The 24,906-nt window shown below is 40.8% G+C and overlaps 1 protein-coding gene across 1 annotated transcript in view; it reads left to right on the top strand.

Annotated features, from left to right (window-relative positions):
• The window catches only part of LOC124261739 (multidrug resistance-associated protein 1-like), a 53,663-nt gene that overhangs the window by 3,967 nt on the left and 24,790 nt on the right, over window positions 1-24,906 (top strand). The window contains exons 5-19 of the mRNA XM_046696090.1: window positions 8,090-8,215; window positions 9,278-9,339; window positions 10,754-10,900; window positions 12,000-12,221; window positions 12,503-12,683; window positions 14,447-14,767; window positions 16,065-16,202; window positions 16,551-16,697; window positions 19,651-19,735; window positions 20,414-20,483; window positions 20,967-21,093; window positions 21,928-22,104; window positions 22,581-22,748; window positions 23,065-23,254; window positions 24,003-24,081. Of these exons, the coding sequence (XP_046552046.1) occupies window positions 8,090-8,215; window positions 9,278-9,339; window positions 10,754-10,900; window positions 12,000-12,221; window positions 12,503-12,683; window positions 14,447-14,767; window positions 16,065-16,202; window positions 16,551-16,697; window positions 19,651-19,735; window positions 20,414-20,483; window positions 20,967-21,093; window positions 21,928-22,104; window positions 22,581-22,748; window positions 23,065-23,254; window positions 24,003-24,081 (2,240 nt within the window). The remainder of the gene's footprint in view (window positions 1-8,089; window positions 8,216-9,277; window positions 9,340-10,753; window positions 10,901-11,999; window positions 12,222-12,502; window positions 12,684-14,446; window positions 14,768-16,064; window positions 16,203-16,550; window positions 16,698-19,650; window positions 19,736-20,413; window positions 20,484-20,966; window positions 21,094-21,927; window positions 22,105-22,580; window positions 22,749-23,064; window positions 23,255-24,002; window positions 24,082-24,906) is intronic.

Genomic DNA, 24,906 nt, shown 5'->3' with positions numbered 1-24,906 from the left:
GTAGGTATGTGTCAGTCTACATTAGGATAATACAACAGGTAGGTGTATATGTCAGTCTACAGTAGGATAATACAACAGGTAGGTATATATGTCAGCCTACAGAATAATACAACGAGTGGGTATATATGTCAGTCTACAGTAGGATAATACAGCAGGTGGGTATATATGTCAGTCTACAGTAGGATAATACAACAGGTGGGTATGTGTCAGTCTACATTAGGATAATACAACAGGTAGGTATATATGTCAGTCTACAGTAGGATAATACAACAGGTAGGTATATATGTCAGTCTACAGTAGGATAATACAGCAGGTAGGTATATATGTCAGCCTACAGAATAATACAACGGGTGGGTATATATGTCAGTCTACAGTAGGATAATACAGCAGGTGGGTATATATGTCAGTCTACAGTAGGATAATATAACAGGTGGGTATGTGTCAGTCTACATTAGGATAATACAACAGGTAGGTATATATGTCAGTCTGCAAAATAATACAACGGGTGGGTATATATGTCAGTCTACAGTAGGATAATACAGCAGGTGGGTATATATGTCAGTCTACATTAGGATAATACAACAGGTATGTATATATGTCAGTCTACAGTAGGATAATACAGCAGGTAGGGATATATATCAGTCTACATTATAATAATACAGCAGTTAGGTATATATGTCAGTCTACAGGGTAATACAACGGGTAGGTATATATGTCAGTCTACAGTAGGATAATAGAGCAGTTAGGTATATATGTCAGTCTACAGGGTAATACAACAGGTAGGTATATATGTCAGTCTACAGTAGGATAATACAACAGGTAGGTATATATGTCAGCCTACAGAATAATACAACGGGTGGGTATATATGTCAGTCTACAGTAGGATAATACAGCAGGTGGGTATATATGTCAGTCTACAGTAGGATAATACAACAGGTGGGTATATATGTCAGTCTACAGTAGGATAATACAACAGGTAGGTATATATGTCAGTCTACAGTAGGATAATACAACGGGTGGGTATATATGTCAGTCTACAGTAGGATAAAACAGCAGGTGGGTATATATGTCAGTCTACAGGATAATACAGCAGGTGGGTATATATGTCAGTCTACATTAGGATAATGCAACGGGTATGTATATATGTCAGTCTACAGTAGGATAATACAGCAGGTAGGTATATATGTCAGTCTACAGTATAATACAACGGGTAGGTATATATGTCAGTCTACAGGATAATACAACGGGTGGGTATATATGTCAGTCTACAGTAGGATAATACAGCAGGTGGGTATATATGTCAGTCTACAGTAGGATAATGCAGCAGGTAGGGATATATGTCAGCCTACATTAGGATAATACAGCAGGTAGGTATATATGTCAGTCTACAGGATAATACAACAGGTAGGTATATATGTCAGGCTATTGTAGGATAATACAACAGGTAGGTATATATGTCAGTCTACAAAATAATACAACGGGTGGGTATATATGTCAGTCTACAGTAGGATAATACAGCAGGTGGGTATATATGTCAGTCTACAGTAGGATAATACAACGGGTAGGTATATATGTCAGTCTACAGTAGGATAATACAACAGGTATGTATATATGTCAGTCTACAGAATAATACAACAGGTGGGTATATATGTCCGTCTACAGTAGGATAATACAGCAGGTAGGTATATATGTCAGTCTACAGTAGGATAATACAACAGGTGGGTATATATGTCAGTCTACAGTAGGATAATACAACAGGTAGGTATATATGTCAGTCTACAGATAATACAACAGGTAGGTATATATGTCAGTCTACAGTAGGATAATACAGCAGGTTGGTATATATGTCAGTCTACATGATAATACAACAGGTAGGTATATATATCAGTCTACAGTAGGATAATACAACAGGTAGGTATATATGTCAGTCTACAGTAGGATAATACAACAGGTAGGTATATATGTCAGTCTACAGTAGGATAATACAACAGGTAGGTATATATGTCAGTCTACAGTAGGATAATACAACAGGTAGGTATATATGTCAGTCTACAGTAGGATAATACAACAGGTAGGTATATATGTCAGTCTACAGTAGGATAATACAACAGGTTAGGTATATATGTCAGTCTACAGTAGGATAATACAACAGGTAGGTATATATGTCAGTCTACAGTAGGATAATACAACAGGTAGGTATATATGTCAGTCTACAGTAGGATAATACAACAGGTAGGTATATATGTCAGTCTACAGTAGGATAATACAACAGGTGGGTATATATGTCAGTCTACAGGATAATACAACAGGTGGGTATATATGTCAGTCTACAGTAGGATAATACAGCAGGTGGGTATATATGTCAGTCTACAGTAGGATAATACAGCAGGTAGGTATATATGTCAGTCTACAGTAGGATAATACAACAGGTAGGTATATATGTCAGTCTACAGGATAATACAACAGGTAGGTATATATGTCAGTCTACAGTAGGATAATACAACAGGTAGGTATATATGTCAGTCTACAGTAATAATACAACAGGTGGGTATATATGTCAGTCTACAGTAGGATAATACAGCAGGTGGGTATATATGTCAGTCTACAGTAGGATAATACAACAGGTAGGTATATATGTCAGTCTACAGTAGGATAATACAACAGGTATGTATATATGTCAGTCTACAGAATAATACAACGGGTGGGTATATATGTCAGTCTACAGTAGGATAATACAGCAGGTAGGTATATATGTCAGTCTACAGTAGGATAATACAACAGGTGGGTATATATGTCAGTCTACATTAGGATAATACAACAGGTAGGTATATATGTAAGTCTACATGATAATACAACAGGTAGGTATATATGTCAGTCTACAGTAGGATAATACAACAGGTATATATATGTCAGTCTACAGTAGGATAATACAACAGGTAGGTATATATGTCAGTCTACAGTAGGATAATACAACAGGTAGGTATATATGTCAGTCTACAGTAGGATAATACAACAGGTAGGTATATATGTCAGTCTACAGTAGGATAATACAACAGGTAGGTATATATGTCAGTCTACAGTAGGATAATACAACAGGTAGGTATATATGTCAGTCTACAGTAGGATAATACAACAGGTAGGTATATATGTCAGTCTACAGTAGGATAATACAACAGGTAGGTATATATGTCAGTCTACAGTAGGATAATACAACAGGTAGGTATATATGTCAGTCTACAGTAGGATAATACAACAGGTAGGTATATATGTCAGTCTACAGTAGGATAATACAACAGGTAGGTATATATGTCAGTCTACAGAATAATACAACAGGTGGGTATATATGTCAGTCTACAGTAGGATAATACAGCAGGTGGGTATATATGTCAGTCTACAGTAGGATAATACAACAGGTGGGTATATATGTCAGTCTACAGTAGGATAATACAACAGGTAGGTATATATGTCAGTCTACAGTAGGATAATACAACAGGTAGGTATATATGTCAGTCTACAGTAGGATAATACAACAGGTAGGTATATATGTCAGTCTACAGTAGGATAATACAGCAGGTAGGTATATATGTCAGTCCTACAGTAGGATAATACAACAGGGTGGGTATATATGTCAGTCTACAGTAGGATAATACAGCAGGTAGGGATATATGTTAGTCTACATTATAATAATACAGCAGTTAGGTATATATGTCAGTCTACAGTAGGATAATACAGCAGGTGGGTATATATGTCAGTCTACAGTAGGATAATGCAGCAGGTATGTATATATGTCAGCCTACATTAGGATAATAGAGCAGGTAGGTATATATGTCAGTCTACAGGATAATACAACAGGTAGGTATATATGTCAGGCTATTGTAGGATAATACAACAGGTAGGTATATATGTCAGTCTACAAAATAATACAACGGGTGGGTATATATGTCAGTCTACAGTAGGATAATACAGCAGGTGGGTATATATGTCAGTCTACAGTAGGATAATACAACGGGTAGGTATATATGTCAGTCTACAGTAGGATAATACAACAGATATGTATATATGTCAGTCTACAGAATAATACAACGGGTGGGTATATATGTCAGTCTACAGTAGGATAATACAGCAGTTAGGTATATATGTCCGTCTACAGTAGGATAATACAGCAGTTAGGTATATATGTCAGTCTACAGTAGGATAATACAACAGGTGGGTATGTGTCAGTCTACATTAGGATAATACAACAGGTAGGTATATATGTCAGGCTATTGTAGGATAATACAACAGGTGGGTATATATGTCAATCTACAGTAGGATAATACAACAGGTAGGTATATATGTCAGTCTACAGTAGGATAATACAACAGGTAGGTATATATGTCAGTCTACAGTAGGATAATACAACAGGTTGGTATATATGTCAGTCTACATGATAATACAACAGGTAGGTATATATATCAGTCTACAGTAGGATAATACAACAGGTAGGTATATATGTCAGTCTACAGTAGGATAATACAACAGGTAGGTATATATGTCAGTCTACAGTAGGATAATACAACAGGTAGGTATATATGTCAGTCTACAGTAGGATAATACAACAGGTAGGTATATATGTCAGTCTACAGTAGGAGGATAATACAACAGGTAGGTATATATGTCAGTCTACATTAGGATAATACAACAGGTAGGTATATATGTCAGTCTACATTAGGATAATACAACAGGTAGGTATATGTCAGTCTACAGTAATAATACAACAGGTGGGTATATATGTCAGTCTACAGTAGGATAATACAGCAGTATATATATGTCAGTCTACATAATACAACGGGTGGGTATATATGTCAGTCTACAGGGATAATACAGGGTATATATGTCAGTCTACAGTAGGATAATACAACAGGTAGGTATATATGTCAGTCTACAGTAGGATAATACAACAGGTAGGTATATGTCAGTCTACAGTAGGATAATACAACAGGTAGGTATATATGTCAGTCTACAGTAGGATAATACAACAGGTAGGTATATATGTCAGTCTACAGTAGGATAATACAACAGGTAGGTATATATGTCAGTCTACAGAATAATACAACGGGTGGGTATATATGTCAGTCTACAGTAGGATAATACAGCAGGTGGGTATATATGTCAGTCTACAGTAGGATAATACAACAGGTGGGTATATGTCAGTCTACAGTAGGATAATACAACAGGTAGGTATATATGTCAGTCTACAGGATAATACAACAGGTAGGTATATATGTCAGGCTATTGTAGGATAATACAACAGGTAGGTATATATGTCAGTCTACATTAGGATAATACAGTCTACAGTAGGATAATACAGTGGGTATATATGTCAGTCTACAGTAGAGATAATACAACAGGTAGGGATATATGTCAGTCTACAGTAGGATAATACAACAGGTAGGTATATATGTCAGTCTACAGGATAATACAACAGGTAGGTATATATGTCAGGCTATTGTAGGATAATACAACAGGTAGGTATATATGTCAGTCTACAGAAATAATACAACAGGTGGGTATATATGTCAGTCTACAGTAGGATAATACAGCAGGTGGGTATATATGTCAGTCTACAGTAGGATAATACAACAGGTGGGTATATATGTCAGTCTACAGTAGGATAATACAACAGGTAGGTATATATGTCAGTCTACAGAATAATACAACAGGTGGGTATATATGTCAGTCTACAGTAGGATAATACAGCAGGGTATATATGTCAGTCAGTCTACAGTCAGTCTACATTAGGATAATACAACAGGTGGGTATATATGTCAGTCTACAGTAGGATAATACAACAGGTGGGTATATATGTCAGTCTACAGGAGGATAATACAACAGGTAGGTATATATGTCAGTCTACATTGTAGGATAATACAACAGGTAGGTATATATGTCAGTCTACAGTAGGATAATACAACAGGTGGGTATATATGTCAGTCTACATGAGTAATACAACAGGTATATATATGTCAGTCTACAGTAGGATAATACAACAGGTAGGTATATATGTCAGTCTACAGTAGGATAATACAACAGGTAGGTATATATGTCAGTCTACAGGATAATAATACAACAGGAAGGTATATATGTCAGTCTACAGTAGGATAATACAACAGGTAGGTATATATGTCAGTCTACAGTAGGATAATACAGCAGGTAGGTATATATGTCAGTCTACAGTAGGATAATACAACAGGTAGGTATATATGTCAGTCTACAGTAGATAATACAGCAGGTAGGTATATATGTCAGTCTACATTAGGATAATACAACAGGTAGGTATATATGTCAGTCTACAGTAGGATAATACAACAGGTAGGTATATATGTCAGTCTACAGTAGGATAATACAACAGGTGGGTATATATGTCAGTCTACAGTAGGATAATACAACAGGTAGGTATATATGTCAGTCTACAGTAGGATAATACAACAGGTAGGTATATATGTCAGTCTACATTAGGATAATACAACAGGTAGGTATATATGTCAGTCTACAGTAGGATAATACAACAGGTAGGTATATATGTCAGTCTACAGTAGGATAATACAACAGGTGGTATATATGTCAGTCTACAGTAGGATAATACAGCAGGTAGGTATATATGTCAGTCTACAGAATAATACAACAGGTGGGTATATATGTCCAGTCTACAGTAGGATAATACAACAGGTAGGTATATATGGTCAGTCTACAGTAGGATAATAATAGGTAGGTAGGTATATATGTCAGTCTACAGTAGGATAATACAACAGGTAGGTATATATGTCAGTCTACAGGATAATACAACAGGTAGGTATATATGTCAGTCTACAGTAGGATAATACAACAGGTAGGTATATATGTCAGTCTACAGTAGGATAATACAACAGGTAGGTATATATGTCAGTCTACAGTAGGATAATACAACAGGTATGTATATATGTCAGTCTACAGAATAGGATAATACAACAGGTGGGTATATATGTCAGTCTACAGTAGGATAATACAGCAGGTAGGTATATATGTCCTACAGTAGGATAATACAACAGTTAGGTATATATGTCAGTCTACAGAATAATACAACAGGTGGGTATGTGTCAGTCTACATTAGGATAATACAACAGGAAGGTATATATGTCAGGCTATTGTAGGATAATACAACAGGTAGGTATATATGTCAGTCTACATAGGATAATACAACAGGTAGGATATGTACAACAGGTTGGTATATATGTAACAGCAGTCTACATGATAATACAACAGGTAGGTATATATGTCAGTCTACAGTAGGATAATACAGCAGGTTGGTATATATGTCAGTCTACATGATAATACAACAGGTAGGTATATATATCAGTCTACAGTAGGATAATACAACAGGTAGGTATATATGTCAGTCTACAGTAGGATAATACAACAGGTAGGTATATATGTCAGTCTACAGTAGGATAATACAACAGGAAGGTATATATGTCAGTCTACAGTAGGATAATACAACAGGTTGGTATATATGTCAGTCTACAGTAGGATAATACAACAGGTAGGTATATATGTCAATCTACGGTAGGATAATACAACAGGTAGGTATATATGTCAGTCTACTGTTGGATAATACAACAGGTAGGTATATATGTCAGTCTACAGTAGGATAATACAACAGGTTGGTATATATGTCAGTCTACAGTAGGATAATACAACAGGTTGGTATATATGTCAGTCTACTGTTGGATAATACAACAGGTAGGTATATATGTCAGTCTACAGTAGGATAATACAACAGGTTGGTATATATGTCAGTCTACAGTAGGATAATACAACAGGTTGGTATATATGTCAGTCTACTGTTGGATAATACAACAGGTAGGTATATATGTCAATCTACGGTAATACAATACAGATAATAAGTGTGTCTAATGACATATACAAAGTTGTCTGTAATCGTATTCGAAAAATGTCATTACGTATAAGTTGTTAAATATATCATGAATTACATTACTCCCGAAGCCCATGTACATACATCATTCTGTGAGTACTGTTAATCAGTTTAGTTTTTGTTATTGTAACATTTCAGGAGTACAGCGACCATCTGTTCCGGTTCATCCTGTTCTACGTGTTCTATGGGCTAGTTCTGGGGTCGCTGCTCCTTCACTGTTTTGCTGACAATCGTAAACGACAGGAGGGCTACAATAAAAAGAAGGTTAGCTGGTTACCACCACAAAATGAATTCAGGATGGGTATACCTCCAACGTGAAGGTAAGCTTAATGCTGCCATCTGTTGAGGGAAAGCTTGATAATTCCATTTTGGGGTGTGGCACTGACAACCACATTGACCACATTGGGAAGGTAGCCTTGACATTCCCTTATGGGGAAGGGAGGGTAGATTCTACAATCTCGGAACTATGAGCCACAGGGGCGTGTCACGCTAAGAAACAGCGTTAGAAAGACATATAGGTATATAGACCCTACCCTCGTACTATATAAAAGGAAAGGGATGTAACGACGGAACCACCCCCTCCTCAATCAAAGTAAGATTTCACCACGTAAACTATTTTTAAGGCCCCGTCGAGGACTATGGAGCAAAAGCGAGATGATTTCCCTACAAAATAAGCTATAAATGGTCACAATCGGATCATTTTTTAAAAGTTATACGCCACGACTCACCGAAAACAGCTACCTCCGCAATTCCCAAGCCAAAATCATGGATCACCCAAGACAGCGAAAACTCACCTTTTAAATTCGTTTATTAATTCCAGCCACGTTGACAGCACATATGTAGGGCTAGATTCGATCGGCATCGGCATTCTTCGGGTCTAAAAACTTATTGCAATGTCTACAAATCATTTCCTCGACAGTAAGCAGGCACTTTCTCCAAAACCATCGGCAATCATACTCACTTGTCGGCCATAGATGGCCTTGACATTCAACTGATCTGAGCAGATCCGCAGAAACTAAATTGGGCCATCCGATTGGTGGAAAATATGATATACTTTAAGCTTTTGACTGTTTGCTAATGGGCGCGAAATATGAACTTTGCAATATTCCTTCTATTTTGGATGATGTACGAACCAGTAAATTGTTAAGAATAATTTTAGAGGTTGCAAAAATGTATTCGATATTGATTCATTTTAGGAAATTATATTTATAAATATTTAACCTCTAAAAATATTCGTACCAATTTACTGCTCAGTTCACTTAAATGTAGATTCTACAATCTGGGAACTATGAGCTGGGTGCCATCACGTTTCTTTGTACATCACAGGTTGCGTCTCCTGAGACGAGGGCATCCTTCCTGAGCAGACTGAGTTTCACATGGATCAACCCGTGAGTATTCGCATCAGGCACTGACTGAAATACCCGCCTTCATATACAATAACACATCAGTGTGATAAGCCTGACTCAGATCTATTCTCCACCCGAACGTACAGCCACGTATTACCCGTCACATCTGTACAGCAAGACACTGCAGCGTTTCATTCTTTAAGGTGAAAGTCTCTTGTGTGTGTGAACTGCTGATATTTGTAATTTGCTGTTACAGTAACAAAAGTAAATGTTTTACCATCAATAATTACTCTAATGAAACAGACAACAATGTCTGGAGTTTGAAGAGTCATTGTTTACACTGAGCGTCATGTTATGGCGTCATCATCATCATCAACCAATGTGATGAAAATGTCAGACACAAGTTGTCTGTAAGCCAACATTGTTCACAAGGAACAAATGGAACAGAAACCTATGTCCCGTGGTCCTTATTCCGACCTTGTACCTTCTCCGTTAGACACTGCTTTCCTCATTGTTACTGACTGGTGTCTACTCTGTTACAGACTGGTGTCTACTCTGTTTCAAACTGGTGTCTACTCTGTTACAGACTGGTGTCTACTCTGTTACAAACTGGTGTCTACTCTGTTACAGACTGGTGTCTACTCTGTTACAGACTGGTGTCTACTCTGTTTCAGACTGGTGTCTACTCTGTTTCAGACTGGTGTGGTTGTCTACTGTTTCAGACTGGTGTCTACTCTGTTTCAGACTGGTGTCTACTCTGTTACAGACTGGTGTCTACTCTGTTACAGACTGGTGTCTACTCTGTTACAGACTGGTGTCTACTCTGTTTCAGACTGGTGTCTACTCTGTTTCAGACTGGTGTCTACTCTGTTACAGACTGGTGTCTACTCTGTTTCAGACTGGTGTCTACTCTGTTACAGACTGGTGTCTACTCTGTTACAGACTGGTGTCTACTCTGTTACAGACTGGTGTCTACTCTGTTACAGGTGTCTACTGGTGTCTACTCTGTTACTGGTGTCTGTTGTTACAGACTGGTGTCTACTCTGTTACAGACTGGTGTCTACTCTGTTACAGACTGGTGTCTACTCTGTTTCAGACTGGTGTCTACAGACTGGTACAGACTGGACTGGTGTCTACTCTGTTTCAGACTGGTGTCTACTCTGTTACAGACTGGTGTCTACTCTGTTACAGACTGGTGTCTTCTCTGTTACAGACTGGTGTCTTCTCTGTTACAGACTGGTGTCTACTCTGTTACAGACTGGTGTCTACTCTGTTGCAGACTGGTGTCTACTCTGTTACAGACTGGTGTCTACTCTGTTACAGACTGGTGTCTACTCTGTTACTGACTGGTGTCTACTCTGTTACAGACTGGTGTCTACTCTGTTACAGACTGGTGTCTTCTCTGTTACAGACTGCTGTCTGCTCTGTTTCAAACTGCTGCCTTTTCTGTATTCAGGTTGCTGTTCAAAGGGTATCGCAAGTCGCTGGAGGTGGATGATCTATTTGATCTCCACCCGAGGGACAAAAGTGAGAAGGTTCTGCCCCACTTCTGGAAGGCGTGGATGGAAGAAGTGAGCTATACACAGAGAAAGAACCTGGAAAGGTGAACACAGTCCGAAATGATAACACCCTCTGATCCATCAGTCCGACATGATAACACCCTCTGATCCATCAGTCCGAAATGATAACGCCCTCTGATCCATCAGACCGGCATGATAACCACCTCTGATCCATCAGTCCGACATGATAACACCCTCTGATCCATCAGTCCGACATGATAACACCCTCTGATCCATCAGTCCGACATGATAACACCCTCTGATCCATCAGTCCGACATGATAACACCCTCTGATCCATCAGTCCGACATGATAACACCCTCTGATCCATCAGTCCGACATGATAACACCCTCTGATCCATCAGTCCGACATGACAACACCCTCTGATCCATCAGTCCGACATGATAACACCCTCTTATCCATCAGTCCGACATGATAACACCCTCTGATCCATCAGTCCGACATGATAACACCCTCTGATCCATCAGTCCGACATGACAACACCTTCTGATCCATCAGTCCGACATGACAACACCCTCTGATCCATCAGTCCGACATGACAACAATGAGGCAATATTACCCAAAGTGCACCTTTTACGAAACCTGTTTATATTCTACATTGACAGACTTTCCAATGACCCATAAAGTCACACGACACGGCCGTGCTGTACTTTAAAGAACTATTTGTAGGGGCTTAAGAAGCTAGGCCTTCAAATCAGTTGCAAAGTATAATTGTCCCCATGGAATGAAAACAATAATACCCTCTTGATATTCTGGATATCATGACCAAAATATATTATCAGAGCAATTTTTAATGTATCTCTCCGCACGATTTAAATATGTCTTGAAGCACTGGCAGATAGAATATCCTGTATCAAGCACGAGAACATTGAATAGTCGGTTTCGAATATTGCAACAGTGTTCATTAATGACCACGTCCCAGTCCCCCATCTCGTCTCTCAATTACAGTGAGAGAATTTAGTTTTATGCCGCTTTTAGCAACATTCCAGAAATGTCACGGCAGGGGACACCAGAAATGGGATTCATACATTGTACTCATGTGGGGTATCGAACCCGGGTCTTTGATGTGACGAGCGAACGCTTTAATCATTAGACTAACTCACTGCCTCCTCTCATATACAGATCAGAGAAAACCACGTCAGCTATAACTCCCAGCATGGTGCAGTATGTCCCCACGGAGAACGGTGGCGTCTACTTCAAGAACAGTGGCATGAATACAACCCATCAGGAACAACCGTCCTTTTTCAAAGTCTTGTTGAAGACGTATGGGCCAACCCTCGCTCTTTCCCATGTGTTGAAACTAGTATTTGACCTGCTGTCATTTGTCAATCCAATGCTTACAGAGTAAGTTTGCCAGATATTACATTTCTTTCGTTGCTGCTATATAATTTGATGTCTGGCGTCCATGTTTGATACTACACATTGTGTTTGTGGAGTGTGTCTATTTGCACCAGCTCAATCTGGAAGTGAATTCCGAAATCTCTAGTTTAACCACCATAGTAAAACACAAGAACCATGACCATGACAAGTGGATTCGAAGAGACGAACATAGGTTCTTGTGTGCCGTAGAAACAACTCTAAATACAACAGAATACTAAAGTAGCATTGTGCTCCCTGTGTTTCAGTGCCTTGATTGCCTTCATCGACAACCGAGCCAACGAGCAGGAGTGGAAGGGCTACGTGTACGCCTGCTCCTTCTTCCTGGTGGCTGTCATTCAGTCCTGTTTCAATCACCAGCACTTCCACATCAGCCTGAACCTAGGGATGAGGATCAAGTCCGCCGTCATATCAACTGTCTACAAGAAGGTCAGTATGTCATATCAGCTGTCTTCAAGAAGGTCAGTATGTCATATCAAGTGTCTACAAGAAGGTCAGTATGTCATATCAGCTGTCTACAAGAAGGTCAGTATGTCATATCAGGTCTCTACAAGAAGGTCAGTATGTCATATCAGCTGTCTACAAGAAGGTCAGTATGTCATATCAAGCTGTCTACAAGAAGGTCAGTATGTCACATCAGCTGTCTACAAGAAGGTCAGTATGTCATATCAGCTGTCTACAAGAAGGTCAGTATGTCATATCAGCTGTCTACAAGAAGGTCAGTATGTCATATCAGCTGTCTACAAGAAGGTCAGTATGTCATATCAGCTGTCTACAAGAAGGTCAGTATGTCATATCAACTGTCTACAAGAAGGTCAGTATGTCACACCAGCTGTCTACAAGAAGGTCAGTATGTCATATCAGCTGTCTACAAAAAGGTCAGTATGTCATATCAGCTGTCTTCAAGAAGGTCAGTATGTCATATCAAGTGTCTACAAGAAGGTCAGTATGTCATATCAGGTGTCTACAAGAAGGTCAGTATGTCATATATGCTGTCTTCAAGAAGGTCAGTATGTCATATCAAGTGTCTACAAGAAGGTCAGTATGTCATATCAGCTGTCTACAAGAAGGTCAGTATGTCATATCAGCTGTCTACAAGAAGGTCAGTATGTCATATCAGCTGTCTACAAGAAGGTCAGTATGTCATATCAAGTGTCTACAAGAAGGTCAGTATGTCATATCAGCTGTGTACAAGAAGGTCAGTATGTCATACAGCTGTCTACAAGAAGGTCAGTATGTCATATCAGCTGTCTACAAGAAGGTCAGTATGTAATATCAGCTGTCTATAAGAAGGTCAGTATGTCATATCAGCTGTCTTCAAGACGGTCAGTATGTCAAAACCAGCTGTCTACAAGAAGGTCAGTATGTCAGATGAGCTGTCTATATAGATGAAGCATTTGGAATCCATCAGTTTGAAAGTTTGGGCAATTAATGAAATAGGTTATTTTATCATTGATAGATTTTGTTCATTCAGAAACACATACTTTTTTCCTTAATAGGAAAGTCCTGTTAGGCAGCGGGTGGTTTTCTGGGTTTGAACTCCACGAACTGGGTCTGGTGTTTGGGTAATAAAAGCTGTAGACAATCTACTACCACTAAAGGTGATCCAAAGATGATATTTTGAGGTGTTCATGTTTTCCCCTACTTTCCGGCAACTAGGGCACCTGCAAAACACTGCATTCCTAGTCTCGTTCCTGGCCACTATCGACCAGTGTGTGAACGAATTGGTGAGGTAGGTAATCTGTTGCCTAGACGGTGGCCAACCTGTACTGTCGCTGAATACACAGGTCATGTCGTTATTTAGTTTTTATATGATCGCGTTGTCAGTGGCATTCCATACGCGCATATGTGCACCTTGACCCTCCTCAGGGAATTGTATACCAATATCTTATTATCTATATAAAGTCATTCATGTTGTTACAGTTTGCCATACAATAGCTGAGAAGGTGAGTTAGCCCACTGATTAATGTTGACCTTCCAGGCCATATGTCGTTGTGAGATTCCCAGCCATGTCCATTCTTGGCATTCCCGTGATATTGCATCCGTTGTTTCCTCAATGGCGGTAGTGTGTGGGTCCAGGTTGTTCGGGAAGGTGTGGGAGGGCCTCAGAATGAGATTGAAACAAAACATCATGGACGAAATTGACACCCCCATGTGACGAGTTGTAACTGATGTTCCTTCATCGTCAACAGGCTCTGACTATCAGCAGCGATGCCCGGAAGGAATCCACGGTGGGGGAGATCGTCAACCTGATGTCCGTGGACTGCCAGCGTCTCCAGGACGTCACTGGCTTCTTGCATGTCGTCTGGTCGTCACCGCTCATAATCGGCATTGCCTTGTACATGTTATGGGGCATTCTAGGGATCTCGGTAGTGGCAGGACTTGGGGTGATGTTACTGCTCTTCCCGATCAATGGCATCTTGTCCAGTAAGCTGCGGAAGTTCCAGCTCCAGCAGATGAAGTTGAAGGATGCCAGGATTAGACTGATGAGTGAAGTCCTCAACGGCATCAAGGTCGGTGATGTATTACTGGAACTTTGGGTGTATTTCATTTATAGTTTAGAATGAAAGTTCGTGTGGTCACGAAAGGTTACTTCTTGATGGGTTAGTATTTCAATAAACATTTGTTTGTAAACCGTATGCATGTATTTATAACATGATTTGAAAACAAACCTAAGACAAGTGATAGCAATCTTATGACATTAGTAGTATGTGACATTAACACTGGTGTATATTCGTCTCACACCGATCCGTCATGGGTACAACTCTGAGATTATTTCTGATGACCTCCGCCGCGATATTCTGAAATATTGCTTAAAGCTGTGAAAAGCCATACTCACTCTTACACTGCGTCCCTTCCAGGGGGGAAAAATATCAGCGCCTTGAGCATGCACTAGTTGCCTGGATATGTGCGCTATATAAATATCCTATAATAATAATGTATTTAGTTTAGTAACAGTATCCTCCTCGGGGTGGGGGTGGGGGTGGGGGTGGGGGATTGGTGGTGTGTGTGTGTGTGTATGTATTGGATTCTCGGTGTCGAATTTTGAGAGATCTGCATGGGTGGCCAATATCACGGAGTTTTGTTTTACGCCGCTTTTAGCAATTTCCCAGCAATATCACGGCGGGGGACACCAGACATGAGCTTCACGTATTTTACCCATGTGGGGAATCGAACCCGGGCATTAGTACGAAAGGGTTACTTCTTGATGGGTTAATATTTCAATAAATAAACATGTATTGGTAAACAGTATGCATGTATTTGTTGCATGACTTGAAAACAAACCTATGACAGGTGATAGCAATCTTATGACAACAGTAGTATGTCACATTAAGTAACACTGGTGTATTTTCGTCTCACACCGATCCGTCATGGGTAAAAAGTCTGAGATTATTTCTGATGACCTCCACCGCGATATTTCTGAAATATTGCTTGAAGCTGTGGAAAGCTACACTCACTCTTACGCTGCGTTCCTCCCAGGGACCATGTATTTAGTTTAGTATCAGTATGCTGGGGAATGTTCTTGCAATACTTCCAGCTGATATTGAAGGTCAAGGGCATACACAAAAGCATAAGACCGATGGTAGCTCACGCAGTGTTTACATGAAGATGATATATCCCTCTCAGGGTGGATATATTAAATCCTCAGTGTCAAATTTTGAGAGACAGTTCAACCTTTTGTTTACTGAAGATGCCCCTTTGTTGTTTAGATGGATACTAGAGTGAGGTGTGTTAGTACTTGGTAGTAGCTGAAGCTGAGCACATCATCCCTTGTGTAGACAGCCGTTATAATCGAGACATGTTTGCCAGGTCCTGAAGCTGTACGCCTGGGAGCTGTCCTTCCAGGAGAAGGTGCTCGTCATCCGACGCCAGGAACTGGCCTTGCTCAAGAAAATCGCCTACTACAACGCTGTCATGTCTTTCTTCTGGAGATCTGCCCCATACCTGGCAAGTTGTCAAACTGTACCACCCATCAAGAATGTGCAACATCTTCGGTTTTCTTGAGATGCCAAATAATAATTTGAACTAACACATCCGTATGTTTCATTGTCTCTCACTCAAGATGTTATCTTTTATGTCGAATATTGGCCATCTGCTTGTTTTTTTAAAAAGCTTGGTCCCGAACCACAAAGTGTTCGTAACTCTACGACCTGTCGTAACTCTATGGTTCACCATAGGCTTACGGATGTCGTAGTACTACGAACGCTTTGTGGATCGAAGCCCTGTTTCTGAAGTCAGTAGAAACATTCCTTTCTATTTGACTGAGCTACCCTTCATAAACAGTTGTTGTTGCAGGTGACCCTGGCGACATTTTCTGCCTACATCTTGTCCTCCGCTGACAACGTCCTGGACGCACAGAAAGCCTTTGTGTCGCTGTCCCTCTTCAACCTTCTCCGTATGCCCATGATCACACTGCCTATGATAGTCCCATTGTTGATACAGGTAGAACTACCATTTCCATTATGTGTGATGCCTTCCACGTGGCAGGACACGCCCCCCTTTTCGCCATCACCTGTTGTCATCAGTATCTGATAGTGATTCATAAACACATGCCTATGGTGGATTAGAATCCTACAGGGGGCGGTGGGATAGCCTAGTAGCTAAAGCGTACGCTCAGCTTGCCGAGGACACCGGGTTCGATTATCCACATGGGTACAATGTATGAAACCCATTTCTGGTTTCTCTCGCTGTGATATTGCTTGAATATCACTCACTCACTAGAGTGATACAGCAGAGTTCCTTTGGCGATAGGAATTGCTCTGTCCTTACTAAAAATATACACGTAAATCGTCCATGACATTGTTATGCCTAGTAACTTTCAAATAGACCATAACATGAATATAGTCATGAAAATAAATGAATTTCAAGTGATTCGCAAGTGATTGACTACAAACACAAAAGGCATTCTTAATTAAATAATGGGTGGATCTTTGGTTATATTTCGTTGTTTACATTGGATGTTTTGCATAGTTATAATTGAGTTTATTGGACATTATTGTTTATGAAGCATAGAGACCCATACGCACACTTTTCTACGTGGATTTACCTAAAATAATCAAAACGAGACTTACGACGAAGGTATCATCAAAATGTCAGTAAGAGGTGTGGACAATCTGGTAAAAAAAAATATTTAAAACGAGTTGATATAAGTGTGTTGAAGTCGAAATGTCAGGAAAGACATGTTGATCTCCATTTTCCCCAGTAGAGCAGGTTAATGAACAGCCTGTTTTCACACCCGGTGAACTGGGGCAGGTATCACGCTTATAAACAGTATTTCTGGTACATCACGGTGTGCTAGTGTAACAGTATGAACAGTGGTTAAACACCCACCCAAAGAAACAAAGGATGTTGCCAAATGTCTGTGAGTCATACTGAGTAAAAGGGTATGGTTCCATTCCAGCAAACACACTGTTGTTGAACAACTGTAACAGCGTGAATAGTTTGTGTCATCTTCAGAATAGGGTTTGAAAATGCGTGGACGTGCTTGCACATACATGGACAGCAAGCGGGATGGTTACCGTGTCAGATGTATTTGGTATTTGAAAGCATGCGCCCAAATGCCAATAGGCTATTCTACCTCATGCGTCGAAAGCCAGGTGTCACGATCCTGTATAATGAATGTGTGACAGGTCAGTGTTATACCCATAATGACATAGTGGACCGGAAGTACACTCGAAATATCAGTGACTAAAAAATAGACACACACACGCTCGCTAACAAACACACGCTCGCGCGCGTACGCACGCACACACGAGTCATCTTCTAGGACACACGTGAAGATCCGGGTTAGAATTGTCAGTCTTGGTTCGTGCATGTTATCGTATCCAAGTTGCGTAGATCGATGCTCATGATGTCAATCACTCGATTGTCTTGTCCAGATTCGATTATTTACGGAATGGAATATTACTACTGAGACGGCGGCGTTAAACAACAAACAAACAGAACGATTCTTCTTGGAAAAGGAAGGGGAGACTGGTGCCTATCTTTAGCATTTGTCAATGCAATAATCATGTCGGTATCACGCAGTCTAAGTAAACTTAGGCTCGGTATTATTCGTTACACTGCTATACTGAGTCTCACAAAACCTAGTAGAACTGGACTGACCAATCAGAACACATGCAGCTTACCAACATTCGCACATACCGTTTGAACCTTTACCTCGAAAACACGAACAATTCCGAATGCTATTTTCCGCACGATCGCTTCCGAGTGATACACGCAGTGAGTTAACAGTCGCTGAAAATAGCGTTTTTGTCAATATTTACTGATGTCATCTTGCAAAAATATAAGCAAATAGTAACCATGTGATTACAAACCCATAAGCATATATACTGCAGGTCAAATATCTGCGTTTTATGCGGATTTTCGTTTGTTGATAGATCAGTGTCAGCGGCCAGGGAAGAGAAAATCCAAAACACGTTTTGTAAGTCCCGCCGAACCCTAACAAGTAATCGTTGTCTGATTGGTTAAATCCTTTTCGGACGTCTCGCGTTTGATTGGACGGTCATAGGTCGCTCAACGGTTAGCTGACGCGACCTTGTACTAGGGTTTGTTAGACTCAGTATTGCAGTGTAACGAATAATACTGAGCCTAAGTTTACTTAGACTGGATATCAAGATAAATTTGTAGATAAGGTTTCCTGGGAACTACGTACAAACATCATAGAGCAGTACACTATACATTGTGCTTAGATACGTGTTTCCAACAGTGTTGCCTAAACGTGGGACAAATATACTCGTAGTCACTGTACTATAATAGGGCGGTTCACTCAAACAATGTATTCATACGAGGTTTCTAAAGTTATTTCATTCAGTGAAGTTACGTCTTAAACTTCCGTGCTTTAGAATGACAATACCTGACAGAGAAATTATAAGCCCGTGTGTCTTTGCATAGCATATATGATGTATAAAGAATATAACAAGTATATCATACTTGCCAATATCGATATATTAAATGTGGTATTTGGTATAATAATCTACATTCAGCATAATAGAAGCGAGGCCTCATGAGGGTGAATATTTTTTAATAGTTATATGAAATCATCATCATCATAATCTTCATTTTCGCCACCATCATCTTCACACTCATCGTTTTAAGACCTGCATCATTTCGGGATGTCCTCTCACGCCATGCTCATACGCCCAGAGGGGCGGTGGGGTACCCTAGTGGTTAATGCGTTAGCTCGTCACGCCGAAAACCCGGGTTCGATTCCCAACATGGGCACAATGTGTGAAATCCATTTCTGGTGTCCCACTCCGTGATATTGCTGGAATATTGCTGAAAGCGGGGTAAACCTCACTCACTCACTCACTCACTCATACGCACAGGGTTACTGACATACGTTCAGCCCAACCATTCTTGCTTAACCTGCACCTTTACCACATTCCCTCCACAGGGCTGGGTGTCCGTCACCCGTGTGTCCAAGTTTCTCCGGACCAAGGATCTGGATGACTCCAACGTCCAGCAGGATCCACACAGTGGTCGGTTCCGATTAACAAAAATATTTTTGTCAGAGGTAGCATGTGTGCGGATTGGTGACCGGGACTCGTTAATTGATGAAGTACACTTAGAACTCAACACATCGTTTAAGATGATGTAACTGGATGCTTAATTGGTTATTGCAAGGGAGTATTGACACGAAAGCACTGAAAACTATCCATCTGCAGATCCCTGATGCCATAGTACAGCTACATCCTGTGATAGAAACCTCACGAAAGTTGAAAGCCCATCAGAAAGTATCTCTATAACGACGTGAGAGTAGAATGTCCCCCAGAAAGTAGGTCTAAAACGTTGTAAACATAGAAAGTCCTCAGACAGTAGCTCTTAAACGTCACGAAAGTAAAAAGTTCCTCAGAAAGTCGCTCTAAAATGTCGCAAAAGTAGAAAATCCCTCAGAAAGTAGCTCTAAAATGTCTCGAAAATTGAAAGTCCCTCAGAAAGTAACTCAAAAACGTCACAAAAGAAGAGAGACCATCAGAAAGTAGCTCTAAAACGTGGCGAACGTAGAAAGTCCCTCAGAAAGTAGCTCTAAAAAATCGCAAAGGTAGAAAGTTTCTCAGAAAGTAGCTCTAAAATGTCGCAACAAGGAATAAAAGAAATTGTTTTCCATACAAAGTGTATTTTATTCATGATTAATTCGGATGTTGTCTGTGTTTCAGACGCGGCTATAAAGATTGAGCGTGGGAATTTCACTTGGGACAAGGAGCTGCCCAAACCTACACTGAGGAAGTGAGTCAGGCTTTGACAGTATAAGCAACAGGACGCTAATTCAATTTAGTGTTTAACCTTAGATCTCACTTGCCGTGTTCTAACAAAGATGAAGAGTGAGTGAGTGAGTTTAGTTTTACGCCACACTCAGCAATATTCGTGCTATATGGCGGCAGTTTGTAAATAATCGAGTCTGGACAGTCCAGTGACAGTCTCAACAGCATAAGCATCGATCTGCGCAATTGGGAACCGATGACATGTGTCCACCAAGTAGAATACAAAGAACCCGCTAAAAAGGCCCTTAAGTTACTTTACAACCTGTCAGTCTATGTAATTCGAATACGTTTACCACCCTGATGAGGCAAAGGGGCATCATTAGTGAGAGTCTGATTTTCGCTGTCATCAACGGATCTTGTCCGGGACACATGTGAACAGCGAGTTGGTAGAGCACAGCACATTAGTACCAGTTTATAACCTACTGACGTGTGTTTCTGACTTCCCCAGAATTGACCTGAAGATCCCTGAGGGTAAGCTGGTGGCAGTGGTGGGCCAGGTGGGGGCGGGGAAGTCCTCCCTCATCTCCGCAATGCTGGGGGAGATGGAGAAACTCGCCGGCAGCGTCACAGTCAAGGTAAACACCACAACCCTTCAAGATACACTTTTCTAGCATCGCCCTTCGTACACACAGCAGGAGCATCCGTACACAGCAGCACCCTCCGTACACACACACAACAACATCCTGAGCAGCACCCTCCGCACACACAGCAACATCCCCAGTAACACCCTCCAACACACACAGCAAACATCTCCAGCAACACCCTCCGTATACACACAGCATCATCCCCAGTAACACCCTCCGTACACACAGCAACATCCCCATCTCCAACAACACCATCCGTACACACAGCAACATCCCCAGCAACACCCTCCGTACACACAGCAACATCCCCAGCAACACCCTCCTTACACACAGCAACATCCCCAACAACACCCTCCCAACAAACAGCAACATCCCCAATAACACCCTCCCCAACCCCATTCCGTACACACAGCAACATCCTGAGCAATACCCTCCGTACACTCAGCAACATCCCCAGCAACACCCTCCCAACACACAGCAACATCCCCAGCGACACCCTCCCAACCCAGCACACAGCAACATCCTGAGTAGCACCCTCACACACAAACAGCAACACCCTCCGTACACTCACACAGCAACATCCCCAGCAGCACCTCCCAACACACAGCAACATCCCCAACAGCACCCTCCCTACACACACACACAGCAACATCCCCAGCAACACCCTCCCAACACACAGTAACATCCTGGGCAGCACCCTCCCAACACACACATCCCCAGCAACATCCCAAGCAACACCCTCCCAACACACAGCAACATCCTCCCAACAATTACATTAGTAGAGCAGTTTGAAAGCAATTATTTCCTTTGAAATCCAACTTTCAGAGCTCCGTTGCATACGTGCCCCAGGAGGCATGGATCCAGAATGCCACTCTGAGAGCCAACATCACATTTGGGCAGGTTGACAGTGAGAAGAAGTACAAGCAGGTTATTGAAGCCTGTGCCTTGACCTCTGACCTGGAGATATTACCTGGGAAAGATATGACAGAAATAGGGGAGAAAGTAGGTTGAAGTTGAAAGTTTACTCTCCATACAAAATGTGATTGTTAACTAGTCTGTGTCTGAACTTGTACAAGAGTAGAGGTGGTATTGCTGATGATCTAGTAAAGCAAAAGTTTACAATGATTGGTCAGTCAGCGGTATCAAATCACAATTAAAACCTATAAAAAGGACGTGTTTCCGCGAAAATTGATGTTTACTCAAACGAACATTTTATATCGAATAGGAGCGGTGTCAGTAATGATAATGGCTTTTGTGGGTTGAAATACATTCTCCTGGTTGCCATTATATGTTTGCCCATGGAGTCCAGGTATTATATTTAGGGTTGATAAAAATAAGATATCCTTTCTTCTCATTCAACCAAGCTCATGTTGAATTATTTCCTTGCCAGGGCATCAACCTCATTGATAATATATTTCTACATCAGCTTGCATGCAGAATGGTATCTTCTCGTTCATTTTAAAATATTTCCTTGCCAGGGCATCAACCTCAGTGGGGGACAGAAGCAGCGTGTGTCTCTGGCTCGGGCCGTCTACAGTGACGCTGACATCTACCTCCTGGACGACCCGCTGAGCGCCGTAGACTCACACGTCGGGAAGCACATCTTCCAGGAAGTGGTCGGCCAGAAAGGCATTCTCAGACACAAGGTGAGATCTTGACAGTAATGGGTGGCCAGTGGTATCTTTGAGATCTCCTTGGTGTTCAGAATTTTGTAGAACTGATATTTCCGTAAAGCAAAAGAATATAGTCTAAATATCAAACATTTCAGTGTTATCTGTGAATACAGTAATGCATACAGTATATACTTAATGATAAACAGAAATGCCTAAAATACCTGTTCATTTGCTTTGGTCTCCAAAATTCCCAATGGTGCTCCTCTAGTATCTGACTGAAGGTAAGCGAGTTTGTTGTGTAGTGTTTACTGGCGCCGTTGTTATGTCTCTACGTGCTCTGTTCTTGCAGACTCGCCTGTTGGTGACCCATGGCGTCCACTGGCTGCCGATGACAGACATGATCGTGGTGCTGGTGGACGGTGAGATCACGGAGATGGGGACATACGACGAGCTCCTGAGTCACGACGGAGCCTTCGCCCAGTTCCTGAAGACCTACCTCACACAGGAGGACGACACCGAGCAGGAAGACGACCCTGAGAGTCAGTCATACGAAGTGTCTAGCAGAAAATACATGATCACCAATTGCAATGTTACTATATTTAATAGCATAATTTCAATAGAATATTGCAGAGTATGTTACAGAATGAAAATTTAGTTTCTTGAAGTTCCTCTCGTTCAGTTGATTTACGGTATTTCGAGAGTCATTCTTGCTTCGGTAAACACCGTGTTCTTCTTCAAGCGGCATTTAGAGTGAGTGAGTGAGTGAATTTAGTTTTACGCCGCTTTTAGCAATATTCCAGCAATATCACGGCGGGGGACACCAGAAATGGGCTTCACAAAGTGGCATTTAGAAGCTGGTATGACGAAGAACAATTTGTATGGATAAAGAATTTCTTCATTGCAATAGAAGCGACGTTTCGGTTCAGATGCTTACGTGGTTAATAGGCAAGGGATACTTCACATTGGACACTAGGGTATATACATGAAAGGTATGTGAGTTTATACTGTTGAAGGGGTTAATGATCAGTGTGATGACATTACTCATAGTTGTTATGATTACAGATACTGGCTATGAAGCCAGATGGACAAAGGGTAGGGAAGGGTTATTCTTGACTGGCCTTGGTGGTAAGCTATAGGTATGTAATAACCTTGATCTCTAACCGGTCAAACTACAAGAAAACTCTTAGCGGCATGAAGGTTATTCATTATAGGGAAACGTCACATCCATTGCAATACGAATTTGTGTATCCATAAAAATGGTTCCTGTTAACCCCCATGCTGTTGCAGTTCAAGAAATGAAGTCGAAGATCCTTCAGAGGCTGGAATCTGTTACGGACGGATCGATGTCAGGAGATGATATCCAAAGGTGACACAGCATTTCTAGAAAACAAAGCGCCAAAACCCTTTTCATGCCTATTAAGAAATCTCTGCTGAAAGATTGTAAGGCGCAGGCTTTATAATAATAATGATATATGTTGTTGTTTTTTCTCAGAGTAACAATTAACTTGCCTTCTCATGTACTGATGAGCCCCTGGTACATGACATGTATATACCTTTCAAAGAATACCGGGTATTCATAAATTGCCTTTCAAATGATACCGGATATTCATAAATTGACTTTCAAAGAATACCGGATATTCATAAATTGACTTTCAAATGATACCGGGTATTCATAAATTGCCTTTCAAAGAAAACTAGGCATTCATAAATTGCCTTTCAAAGAAAACTAGGCATTCATAAATTGCCTTTCAAAGAATACTGGGTATTTATAAATACATGAGAAGGCAAGTTAACAAAACAAGCGATATGGTACAGGGCAAAAGAGGCTACACTGGACAGCTATTTGTGCTTTTATTCGTCACATTTGGAAGTTAATCCACACAACAACCGTAAAACGTTGATTTTTGTTGAAGCCTTGAATGTTGTAGCCATGATCATACAACCCTTACGGATAGTCATACAACCCTTACGTATAGTCATACAACCCTTACGGATAGTCATACAACCCTCTCGGATAGTCATACAACCCCTTACGGATAGTCATACAACCCTTACGGATAGTCATACAACCCCTTACGGATAGTCATACAACCCCTTACGGATAGTCATACAACCCTTACGGATAGTCATACAACCCCTTACGGATAGTCATACAACCCTTACGGATAGTCATACAACCCTTACGGATAGT

The sequence above is a fragment of the Haliotis rubra genome, unplaced genomic scaffold (assembly GCF_003918875.1).
Source record: "Haliotis rubra isolate DU_JTF1 unplaced genomic scaffold, ASM391887v1 Scf806, whole genome shotgun sequence".
NCBI lineage: Eukaryota > Metazoa > Mollusca > Gastropoda > Lepetellida > Haliotidae > Haliotis > Haliotis rubra.
Note: the sequence above shows the minus strand (reverse complement) of the source record. Positions and strands in the feature narration are given on the sequence as shown.